Source organism: Cephus cinctus, unplaced genomic scaffold, assembly GCF_000341935.2.
Source record: "Cephus cinctus unplaced genomic scaffold, Ccin1 Ccin1_scaffold0076, whole genome shotgun sequence".
NCBI lineage: Eukaryota > Metazoa > Arthropoda > Insecta > Hymenoptera > Cephidae > Cephus > Cephus cinctus.
Genome location: NW_014332817.1, coordinates 704,895 through 718,033, shown reverse-complemented (window position 1 = coordinate 718,033; position 13,139 = coordinate 704,895). Strand labels below are relative to the sequence as shown.

Below are 13,139 nucleotides of genomic sequence, written 5' to 3'. Positions count from 1 at the left end.
TGATTTATCCTTCTTTTTTTCGTTTTTCAACAGTTTCTACCGATGTTGCTGTTCGATACTGATTAGTGTTTGGACGTAACGCATGGTATTTTCAGACGTGTCGTGTATCGCTGCTCGGTTCTCAATCTGTCACAACAAAACCACTGCAAGTGACAGCTACGTCCTTTTCGATGTTCTCTTTGAACTGTGAGATATTTTACTACAAAGATTCTACTTGTCTGGCATATTAATCTTCTTTTCAATTTTTTTTTTTTTTTTACTAAATACAAATTTTGATTACGGAATACAAATATGGCAGAATAGCTGTTTCCCGTCAGGGCATCCCAAATTATCTATTGAATCTAAATTATTAGAATTTTGTTTTTACACATTTTTTTAAATTTTCAAAATATTCATTTCATGTATGTATACAATCAATGTCTTAAACGATCCCGATTACTTAACACGTAACCTCGATCCGTGCATTAAGAAGTTTTATGCATTAAGGACACGAACGAGTCGCGTCTGGAGTTTTATTGTCGTGACGTCTAAAGATGCTCATATCTGAAACTTATTTATTTTTACCAGTCGCCATATTGGATTGGTCATAACATCCAGGTAGTAATTTCTTACAGCTTAATTAATTAATTAATCCATTATTATTATAACAAAGGTCATAACGCTATTGCAAATTTGCATCTTGCACAACAGCACGAAATATTATAAATAACGTATTACGTAAGTCTTTTTTATCAAATTTACCTAAAAAGACGACCGTGCACTTTTTTCTCGTACACTTCAAACCCGTAATCATAAGAATTGTAAGAAAAAACTTAACTTAGAATTGCTTAATATCCTGAGTGCTCAGCAATTAAAAGTAACTTGCTTCAATTAATACGTTTCTGGTATTCAGGAACAAGTCGTTAGAAAGAAATTTTTTTACTGTAAGCTCAAATTAAAATTTCCTTTGAGATTAGTTTCCCGTCAAACACGAACTCTCACGACCCATTAAAGGTTTTCTCGTAGTGGCTCGTGAATGTGAGGGAAAAAAAAACATTTTTATTGCACTTTTTTTTATTATGATACCAACCGCAACTATGTTACATATTTGCCAAGATGCAGATTCCTTCCTTCATCTCGAACGCGTGGAAACGGTTGTCAAAGTGAAGAGGAAAATATTGTGCTATTTATACATTTTAAATACATAGTTTACTTCCTAGCGACTTATCGTCCGGTCGACCTAACCTACAATTCTCTGAATTCTCAGATTCATCACTATTTATACCCACGTTTTATTCTTTCTATTATTCTCGCATAAAGAAACTGTCATACCCTACCAGGACGTTGGTTGCTTATGCCTTCTATTACGTGCGTTATTATTAGCCGCCATAAGTTCAGGCATAGCTTGCAAAAACTTTTCTTGAATTCTTTTGATATCCACCTTATAGACGTCATCGGCCATTTTTAAGGATATACTGTCGTGACGCAACTCGAAAAATTTTTTTCTCTCTTATCAGTACACTTACTAGACTTCGTTGAACCGTTAGTCACTGTTTCGTCTGTTCTTTGATCGTGATTTTTTTTTTCAAATTTATAAAAAATTAATACCTCGTGAACAAAAAACCTATTCGTTTTTACGTTCCGCTCGTATGTTTTTCATTCATTGTGGAAACGACGTCGAGAGTGGCCAGAGAAAGTTTAGGGAAAGTAACGTAATTGTTATGACTCGAAGCCAGTCGTAGATAGGATTTGATAAGGTTGAATTTTTTTTTCAAAATTTTATTAACGTCTGCATAGAACTTCGTCTACTTCGTTCGTCCTTCCGTTGTTTCTTGGTTTTACACGTTTTCGAAAAATGTTCTTCGACATCCTTGATGGCCTTTATCCTTCGACCTAAAAATACTGTTTTACCATTCGCGCACGTTTTTCTCGTACTTACCATCACTACAGTGTAGGCGGACGAGCCGATGTATTTCTTTGTATGGTAGAAAAATTTGTTTTTGACAAGACTTTTTGTAATCCATCATTTTTCCCAACTACGTCTGGCATAAACACAGCACGTGAGTGACGGGTGGACGTAACTCGATATTTAAATGCTGACACATTGCAGTTTGACTCTTTTGAATTTAACTGTTTTTCCCGCGCCTTTTGTCTCTCCGCGGAATGAGCTGCAGCCCATTAAATTCGGCATAAAGTGATCGATTTTTTTTTAAACTCGAAGAAATTTCACCTCCATGGAGGTTAGCACTGATTACTTGATTCTTTAGGAAATAAATTACTATCGATGTTGCTCTAGGTCGGGGACACGTGCTGCAATACAAATTGCCCTCCACTACTGTGAGTCAGTAAATTTGAATTTGTAAAGTCCGTTAGAATTTCGCGTGAAAACTAAATGGCACGATCTCGTTAATTTGCGGGAGTCAGTAAAATATTAGTCTCTGATAATATAAATACAATTAATTCAAGGGACAAGGGGTAGGGGGACGGAATATTTAATTAATAAAATCAGACATTAAATTTGTTAGGTTTTACTCAAATTTTATTCTGATCGGAAAATTTCATGTCAAAATAATAGGTATACTACTTATTGTTATTCTCTAAATACAAGATAGTATCATTTAATTTCTTATTCCTTCCTTACACACGTCCCAGTTGTAAGATCCTCTCTATCGCACTCAACGATAACAAGCCATCCGACCCAGCGTATACTGGACGAGACAAAAGGAACAGGAGCAAGTGCGCTCGAGCATTATAAAGAGACAAAATCCGAAGAAAAGTAAATAAGAGGAAAAATATATTTCTACCCCGTCTCACGTAGGAGGTGTAACATGTAAAGTGGCAAGATATCAGATTTTTTCTTCTCGCTTTCTTCCTAGTCTGATATCTACTTCGTCCGTCCCCTTTCGCGTAAGACATACCACCGTGCGGGAAAGTTACTCGTAAATTCGTAAGTAGCTTCCAAAAAAGCTAGAGGGAGCTCCCTCTATATTCGACCTTAAACTTTCCGACAGCCACGGAACCAGCTAGCTTGGTCGCTGGATGCAAACGAGTAATTTGCATAAACCTGCCGTAAGCGATTCTAACCTTCCTTTTCTCCATTCCCGTCGAGTCCTTTCCTGCCCTCCTTGCCGACCTTATATAAGCAGTAAATTCGGAATTACGGTACCTTCCTACAAAGCTAAACATCTATAGACGTTCCAAGAGAGACTAGATATTAGTCCCAGCTATCTTCAACCCCCCTCCTGCCCCCCCTATAGCCAAAATAGCCCCAGCACGTTCAATTTACTCGTAGGACTGAACTAAATTGACGTTAACCTCCAAAGGGAAGAGACTACTCGTTTAATTATTTTTTGAAATTCACTCTTCCGTCCCACCTCTGAAATCCCAACGATCCTACCCAACCGAATACAAAGCATCGCGATCGCCCTCTTAGATTCGTAATCGACGTTCTTACCCGATAAATATTTCATTTGTCTTACCATTTAGAGCAATCCACGATATCTTAGCGCGCACGTATATTTCCCTTTTCAAATGACTCGTTAACTCACGTACCACTGTGTATAAGGCACTGCGATTCGTTCACGAGCTCTCTTTCTGTTTCTCCTTAGTTCTGTCTGCTTCACAGAGAAGATACAAAGATGTGTCCAAGAGTTTCTGGAATCGTGGATGTAAGGATAATACAGGAAACGCACAAAGAGACGCAAGCGACTTTATGCACGTGGAACTTGGTATAGAGACGATGCATAGAAACGCCTCGGGGTATGCAGATGCATGTAACGTACGTGTATACAATAGTACGCAAGTGCACGGACCGATTCACAGAGTTACTGCTCTCCGTGTACTAGCAGAGGAAGACACTGCCGGAGCGAAGAGTACACAGGAATACACGTGAAAGACTGTAGCGTAGTTCGGAAAAAATCCGGTAGAGCGTAATACGGTTGGATAGTTACATAGCGATACGTTAAAAAGGTAATGCGCTGACGGAAACAAAGATGGCGACAGTAACGCGCAAACTTCTATAACCGGTGCGTTCGAGTTTATCGAGTTGATTTCAGCAGCGACGACGTCGGCTTAAACGCCGTGGCATTGAATTCTTTAATTAGACCCTGCGTCTCGGTCGCCACGACCTTCTACCGTTTCCCAGGCCTGGTCTGTGCCTATGTATTTTTGCGAACTGGCATGGACTACTCTAAATGCCACCGTGATATTATGGTTATGCTTGTCCGTCTTATCCTCGTCAAAGGGTCGTAAGTCTTGCACGTGTTCTTTGTGGAGAAAGAAAGATATCGCCTTACAATTTTTTGATGTACGGCATGGCGGTTTTTTTTTTTTATGATAACGGTATTACCTGCTGGATAGTTAAGAGTCTGGGCTAGGTCAAAGCTGTTGTTTAGTTTAATAATTCTCGACTTGGCATGTTCTTTGGCAATCTTTGCGATGGATATGAAATAATGTCTAAGAAAAATTACGAAATTCTATTTACGCCCTTCTATAGGTCTTGGCGTTGTTCCCAGATTGTTCTTAGGCGACGTTGATTTAATGCTCAATGACGTATAGCAGCATTTTGATAATTTTGAGAATTAATAAGGTCGGAGGCAGTGAATTTTTATGTTTCGTTGAATCAGTAACCCGCTCAGATTCTATGATACTGTTGAGACTGTATACATAACCTCCTTTCGTCTTGTGCATTTGGACTGTCGCTCGTGCCAATCATTGCTCTCGCGTTTCCCTCGTTATTTGAAAGCTGATGCGTACGTCATCGAGAATGGGTGGAAAGTGCCGCGATTCGCTAAAAAATTCGAGGAACCGTTCACCAGAGTTGTATCTAGTGATTAAGGATAGTCATCAATTCTTTTTTTCTTTCTATACGGTAATAGCGGAACTATGAAGTTATTGCTAGCGCTATCTCATGTTATGATCGCGAACTGATCGACCGATAAACCGTGAGATCTACTTTACCGACATTCTCGCTATAGTTAACCATCAGAGTTTTCTTGCGGCAGTTTTTATACGAATTAGTACAAATCGCGTATAGACGTTAGGAATTAACGTTTGTACAAAACGAAATGTCTCCTCTCCGTTTCTCTGGGCTCTTCAGCTTTCTGGCTTAATATGAGAATATCATTCGAATAATTTCGGTATTTATTCTTCTTCCGAAAACTCATTCCTTTCCTAATACGTTTAATTTACGACTAGGCGATCCAGAATTTCGTGGCGATTATAATGTCTTGAATATTTCTTAATCGTCTCCTTCCTCCTTAAATTATTCTTACTTATCTTCAATTTGACTTTTCAGTCCGCCGACATTTAAGACGGCTACGCCCACCTCCAGGACCCAGCTCAAGCTTCAGCTTATGAGAGAACAGCTACAGGAGCAAGAGAGAAGAGAGACTGAATATAGGCAAAGCTTGCAACAACAGAGACCAGCCGCTGCGCCGCCAAGACCGGTACCCCCTACGCCATTGCCAACCATTGGCGTAGACGTACCACCTCAAGTGCTGCAGGTAATGTGGAAGAGGAAAAAATTACACAACCCATGTTTACCTCAGATAAACATTATCTATCTCTGTATATTTTTAAATTGTGTTAGTATAACGATCGTATTATTATATAATTTACAGAAATTACCAGTAAGACGAACAATTTTTATTGGAGATCTAGTAATTAAATTCGCTTTAATTAATTATTGCTCGAGTACGAAAATCCTTTTCGATATTTCTTTTTATCTAATAAATTGATACTCACCCTCGGGGTTTATTAGCCTCTAGGGTACTATTAAATGTGTAACGGGCTTATTGTGGTTGACCGTAAACTTTGTGGCTATTATTCCCTTACGTAATGGTCATTGTAATTCTATCTAATATTGGCTATTTCGAATGGCATTAATTCGCGAGCCAAGCAATGTGGAGTGTCGCTTAAAATCGTGACGGGCAGTTAAGCCAGTGCTACCAGTTAACGTAAATCATTTAAGCGAGCCCGTAGTCAACCGCTTGATTTACCGGCCAACTTATACCATAACTGAACTTCTTGTGGTTACAAAATTTTTTTTTCATTTCTTTTTTCCCCATACATTTTCACTTTCACATACGTTTGGTGTACAAGTCGGAAAACTTCTTCCTCGTCATATTCGCCTCTTCGTTTCTGGCACTTCCATTGCACCATTGCTTTCAAGTGTAATGACAAACTAATAGCGCGCACCGCCTCGCGTACTAATGTCAATCATATTTTATCACGCACGTCTTAACGTCACCACCGTTCGATCTATGGCGGCGCTTAGGAAAAACAATGCATAAACAATACACCATTTCTTTAGGACGCCAATCGAATAAAGATTCGCAGCCACTTTCGTTAGTTAGAGCCACGTGGAGTTTCCCGATCGAAAAAGTGACGTTTAAAGTGACCGCGAACAAAAGCCCTGAAAATTGAATGATCATCTTTTTTTTTTGTTTCCTCTCTTTTTAGGCCTTTCGGAACCCCATCGCGTGACAGGACTTTTGAATTTTCCACTCGAGCCAGATAGGTCCGTTGCACTGCTAGGATTAAAGAAGTAAAAGGAAAAGCAAAAATTTTAATACCAATAGATTCTTAATATTCCATAAGATTTTACTCGAGACGAAAAATCGATGGACGCGGATAAGTAAAATGACGATAAAAAGAAAAGAAATTAAATCCTAGGATCTACTTTCGTTTCGTACTAAATTCTGATTATCCGCCGAGTCCTGTGATGCTAATCATAGATAAGCTGTTACCCAGACAAAAGTCAAACGATCCGAAATCGGTCCGCACGAAATGGCTTTTTTTATTTCGAAATCGCACCACCAGATAGCGCTGAACGAAGATTATTCGAGTTACACCTCTACCGCGAATATCGCTGTCGCCGAGTTTTACGAATTCTTTAAAACTTTATAGTTACTCCTGTGACTCATGCCGGATCCTGTATCGAACACGTAGATTCTACAGTGATGCCTTTCTAACCTCAAAAATCTACGATGGATTCACGAATGTCACTATAGTAATAATTAACAGTAATTCCATCACTCGTATAGATGACGCAAAAGCATTAAGCCTTGAGTTTTCAATGTTTTACTGATTTTCGTAATTTTTTATGAGGCGCATAATAATTTGTCTGGATCAAAATAACTTCCCTTCCTCCGCCCTTCTTCCCATTACCCTTCCCCTCATCCACCTTTAATAACTTAAAAGGAAATTCTCAAGATAGCCGGATTCGAATTTTGAATTCATGAACGTTAAATTGACTTTGGTACTTTTAAATTGAATTCTAGTCTCCCGTCGACTTTTTGATAGATTTAAGGTCCTCTAAGTGTGCCTTCTTTGATACTCGTTTGTAGCTTTTAATGACTTTTACGTTTGCTATTTTTCTTTTTCACGGTCAAAGTTCAACCCCGTATCAGTCGCAAAAAAATGTGTCAACTGATAAGTAAAAAAAAATATAAATATACATAGGCAAACAAGTAGAGCATCGGTGTAGGAAGAAGACTCGGCAGATTTTATTACGTCATTCAACACAGAAATACAGATTGTAAAGTCGAGGTCATTCACCTGGACAATTTAGTGAAACTGGAGCATGAATATATTCGGTCGCGTGTCGATGATTGTGAAAACAAAAAACACAGAAAAAAATTGTCTCCGACAAAGAAAAAAACTGAACGTTGTGCTACAAGGACGCGGTAGCCTTTTTAATCTCATTCGTTGAATATCGACCGGCAATAAATACCGGATTCAGGATGCTGCACTTTAATCGTGCATCAATTGCAATGCGTCACGTTCGTTTGGTACAATACATTTTATTTGTGACTCTTTAATATCCGTCGAGTATTCGAATTCGATAGTCGATAGTCATCGATAAAGGCGACTTTGAGATACCGATTATTATTATTAGCAGATATAATATATATATACATACGCACATAACCAAGAACGATTAGTCACTCGTATCCAAGAAAATTAATAAAAAAAAAAAAATAACTCGTAAATTCACCTACTGTAGAAATAATGATTCTGGATGATTTTTCCACGAACTCTTGTGCAACATTCGGATCGTAATGTTTGTTCATGAGTTGCCGTCAGGTGGCAGAGTCTACGTCGAGCGTCGACGATGTCGAAAAGCGACAGTTCGATCCTCGTGATCAGGGTGAGGTGTTAACCACGAAAAACATCGGTAAGAAAATTCAAGGCAGCCACAGAGAATCAGACGAGTTAAGCACGTGCGCCTGTAGGATTCAGAGAGTTTAAAGGTAGCGCTGCTACAAAACTGACACTACGCTCGGAATGCCTTGGCGTTGCGTCCATCCGTCGGCGAACTTGGACTGTGTTAAGAATCGTACCGAGAAAGTAGAACGCGATTTTACCGACGGAGCTGCCTACCATATCCCAGACGTAGGAACGCTTCTGTCTTATGGAATTTGCCACTGGGCCCGAAGTGTCACGGAAATACCCGAACTGACATAGCCATCGTTAGAAGCGTCGTAACGAATGATTCATAGTGTACTTGTACATACTATCTTAGAAGATTTTGCTCCTGTGTTTTCTATTTGACATTAATATAATCTCGCTCTATATTTGTAGCTCGGTATATCATTAGATTTATGGTTAGGTCGAATTCGAAACGTCATCGATCGTACGAAAGAACCACGTTGGATTGAAAATACGTTACCGCGAGACGCGAAGTGTTTTCATTATGGCCGTTATTTCGCAGCGGTAAATATATTTTCTTTTTATACAAATACGACGTATCGATAACCCCCGATCAGACGCTTTGTGCACGTAGAATTTGACACGCAAGAATATATCTTTCGTACAATCGTCACGGCGAGTCTCGCCATTTTTACTTCGATAAACAATCGTGACAAATCTATCTGCAAGCTGCGTACAGAGCTGTGGAGTCATCGCGAAAGTCCTCCTGTTTATTTCTATTCGCTCGAGCAAACCTGATAATCGTTATTTCATCAAATACGAAACGCTTTCGATCGACAAAGAGTAAATTAGTTTATTCAGGATTCTTCGAATTTACATACCTCTGACAGGTAGGTACAGTCACCGTCACTCTCATTATACAATCTTATACGATTCTTTACTTATGCCAGTGTAATATACCTACAGATAGTTACGCATTTTAGTGATTAAACTTTTTTTTTTATATTATCCACTCGTTTCGCGCGTCGGATCACAAGTTACACGAATATTTAATATTCTCGCGCTATCTTTCCCTTGTCATTTAATTAATTGCAATATATGTATGTCTCGCGATATGCCTTTAGCCTAGATATTCCGTTAAACTTGGACAAGATCTTTTTATGGAGGTTGCTCGTAAAAAGTTCCTCTTTCTTTTTCTTTTTTACGAGCAACACCACGTATATCCAATTCTCCGTCAGTTCTCCTGCACTATACTCTTCGGATCCGCAAGCGACCGTAACCTGGAACGTATGAAAATTTCTTCTCCGTATTTCCATTTTGATTCTCATTGACATTCCACGTGGTATTATTTTTCTTTTCTCCTCGCCCCTGGTATACTGAGTTTCGCGGATTTCTCTGCAGATAGTATCTCAGGTCACGGATGACTGACGACAGCTGTCACCGTATACAGGAATGACGCTGAAAATGCTGATCGGTATTTCCAGCGCGATCGGATAGTACAAATACACCTGTGTACCAAAAATCGCGATAATTCCAGGTAGCGTATTAATTAAAATAAATTTTACAGCATCGACGAATGAATTACGTATGATTCATAGTAAGTGCACAGGGACAAGAGCAGATAGTGGTATTATCATTACCGACCGATAAAAAGTAATAATGTAATCGTTAAGAGGCAATAATATTAGTATATCATAAATAACCAACGCGGTCGCACTTAATTGGCATAATTAATTGGACGTTCGATAATTTTGCGTATCAATTTACTGATACTATTTTTTTTTTCTTTTTCAAGGTTCGCACCCTCCTCGAGAATCCAACGCGCTACCACGTAGTGCAGAAGCAGAAGAATCAAGTGCGACAGTACTTGCACGAGTCCTTTCGTGCCGGTGGAATCGATGACGCAACGACCGGTATCATCAGCAGCGGCGGAGGTAGCGAAGGCGTCATCGGTCCTGTCATCGAAGGTGGATGCACGCCCTCCGATACCGGCCCCCCGCATATGCCGCCTATGGGGGTACAAAGCGCGCCACCTGGACCAGCCGTTCATCCACCGACACCTCAGCATCCTCATCTTGCGTCATACCCACACGCGCCCGGGCTCCTACCCCACAGTCGTGGTCATCCGATGGCGCCGAGTCCAGATCCTGCTACCGGTGCCATGTCACCTGGATTATCCAGCGTGGCGACAAGCAACTCCGAGGTGAGTCCAATTTCCGTGTAATCAGTTGACACGGCTGTATATATATATATATACACACACACACAGATATATATAGAAGTCAACACCAAGCCGGACATCTAATGCCGCGATATCTGTCGAGAAAGGCTTAAAATTGTCAACCAGTAAGCGCATCCCAGATGTCACGATGTTCGATTGGTATTAAATCCGATCGATCGATCGATAAATCCAATCGACTAACCATTAATTTCTACCGGGATATCTTGCGGAGAAGACGTGCAATTTTTTTCTCTTAACTCTCCCATTACGTAAGGCTGCGTATACGAATCTCGTTATCAGCCGTCATTATCACACATACGCGAAATTAATATTTGGCCATATAATATTTTCTCGTCGACTCTACTTTTGACTCTGTGGCTTCGCCTATAGATCGAAGCGGGGTTCTCGCGATGCATTGTGGTACTACGGGTTAGCGTTTTCACTATGGACACGTCCAATTCCACGATTACCCGTCATGCCCCCTGTCGTACGTGTATTATCCAATTTCGAGTGATTGTACGTCGGAGGGATTTCGGAGCCGCGCGCAAAACGCGTATGCGTAGCTGCGCGCTGACAATTGCCTCTGGAATCGCCATATCAATTTTCGTGTTCGTGCTAACGTATAAAATGCTCGCTTGCATTCGGCATTCCCGTTCCGAATACGAATAATAACACGCGTGATCGTCCTGCCAAAATTTTCGTTCGATGCCATATACGTGCGTTTCTCCGTCTCTCTCTTTCCTTTACTCGCGTTTATCGTCCGTATACGAATCGTAATAACTCCGTGCTCGAAAACCGGAGTAGCTGTCCTTTTTACGAAGGTGTCAAACGGTTCGGAAACAACGAGGAGGACGAGACGGTTTGCGCGCTCGCACGAAAACGTCCGTTCGCGCTAACGACGGGCGCAGTGCTAATCGCTTGCGAGTACCGTCGCACTAAACCGAGTGTAAACACTGAGCGTCCGATGTACATGTACAATCGGATTGAAAAAGTTTTTCGAGTACCCGTAGCCCTATGTACGCGTATGGCGTACGATCAATTTTACCATAGGCAAATATATACCCTGTTCATGTTAATAGCAAACACAAGTGGATCCAATCAAGAGATTTTTTTAAAAATCAACTCACCCCAACTTCCACATTGAAACCACGCCCAATCGAATGTTCTACGGGGTACGAGATTGTACAGTTTTTAAGTTTATGTCCAATTGCCATAAGGTTAACGAAGTTAGCGCTAAGCAGATCCAATGTTAAACTATTATTTTACAGAGACAGTATCTTCCGTTGACTTTGTCTCGGTTTTACCGTCTTTCCATTCTTCATTTGTCCAAGGCTGGTTAGCACGCGTAAACCAACGTTTCACGGCTTTATCGTTTATACTTTATACATATACCGTTTACAGTGTTCGGATTAATCGATGACTTTTTCGTTGACAATGCCTGTGGGTTTTTAGCCACTGTTCTCAAGTCTTACCAACGCCTAGCTCTACTGATATTACGTGTCACCTATAGGTATACAGTGTGTCCATTGTTCGTGTCAGGGGTATACCAATTGCCTTGTGCAGCCTGAACACTGTCGACAGTCCTCCTTTAATTACCGAGCAGCATCGACTGCAACCTCGCCGTCGCGTAAATTCGCAAGAATTCCCTTCAGCATTTATTTGAAATTGTCCGAACACAGCCAATATACGAATACCGTTCGTTGTCCTTGTCAAATCCTGACTTGCATTCAGAATGGTATTACGCTAATGGCACGACTTTCGCTCGTCTCCCATTTGTTACCAGCGCGTACGGCATTGTACAGTGGAACGGTACACGGTACTGCAGGCGGTTCATTGGAAACGTAGGAATAATATCGTCAAGCGACGACCAACGTGAACGATGACTTCGCGTCTGTCAAATCTTATACGTTTATGCCGGACGATCCTGTATCCGTATAATCTTGCTTACCGTTATTCAGTCTGATTCGGTACTGGCTGCTACTGCTGTTAATGTTTTTTTTTTCCGTCGGATCGCGGTTCTACACGCCCGTCCAGTACATCCAGTTACTACTGCCACTGTCTGTCCTTGCTCGAGCCTGACTTGCATCCAGAGCACGGTTAGTCATTCCCATATACTTTTAATGTTATTTATTCGTTCCCCAGTATCTACGGTCCTGACTGCTACGACGCCACCACTGTTATTGGGTTACGGCTGCGTTCTGTTACGCCAGAGTGACTCTGAATCTAAACAGACTCTAACCACCGGCTACTTGTCCCAGGAGTGAATAGCAGTGGCGTCAGCAGTAACCGGCAATAAGATATCAATTTATAATACAGTCGTACTCGGGCCTTGTCGTGTCCTGCCGATGCGATGTGAACGCAGCTTCATATCCCGCAAGCTGCAGCCGTCTTTACTTATCCAGCTTCGAAGGTCTCGCGTTCAAGAGCGATTTGTCCTATCGTAAGCGCGGCTTTGACCTCGTTCGGGCGTCTTACGAATCTTCGATGCGCGACACCCGTTAGTTAGTCGGTTCGCTCTACGGCCCGGCGTTTCGGTATCTTCCTAATGGAACGAAATTCTTTTTCGTCGCTACCACGAGCGTCGCGCTATCCCGCCTTTAAATTAATCCCTCGATCTCCCGCCGGGGAAAATGCTCTTTACTTGTCCTGTAGGCGCTTACCCTGTGCTATACGTCGAGCGTCGCTTACACTGACTCGCCTACACGGCAATTACGATATTCACTTAGACGGGAGTGCAGACGAGTGATTAGCCGGGTGATATTTAATTAGCGCGACGTAGGGGGGG

The 13,139-nt window shown here is 41.2% G+C and overlaps 1 protein-coding gene across 11 annotated transcripts in view; it reads left to right on the top strand.

Moving 5' to 3' along the window:
• Window positions 1-13,139, top strand: part of LOC107270015 (transcription factor EC) — a 39,390-nt gene that overhangs the window by 7,575 nt on the left and 18,676 nt on the right. For 9 of the 11 annotated variants that reach the window (XR_003060575.1, XR_003060574.1, XR_003060573.1 and 6 more), the window contains exons 2-3: window positions 5,276-5,483; window positions 9,929-10,336. Coding sequence is in view for 8 of the 11 variants with exons in the window: in XM_015744624.2 (XP_015600110.1) it covers window positions 5,276-5,483; window positions 9,929-10,336 (616 nt within the window). In the remaining 3 variants the exon portion in view is untranslated. Of the gene's footprint in view, window positions 1-3,587; window positions 3,648-3,725; window positions 3,758-5,275; window positions 5,484-9,928; window positions 10,337-13,139 lie in introns of those variants that run through there. The other 2 variants (XM_025087889.1, XM_025087894.1) reach the window with 2 other exon arrangements.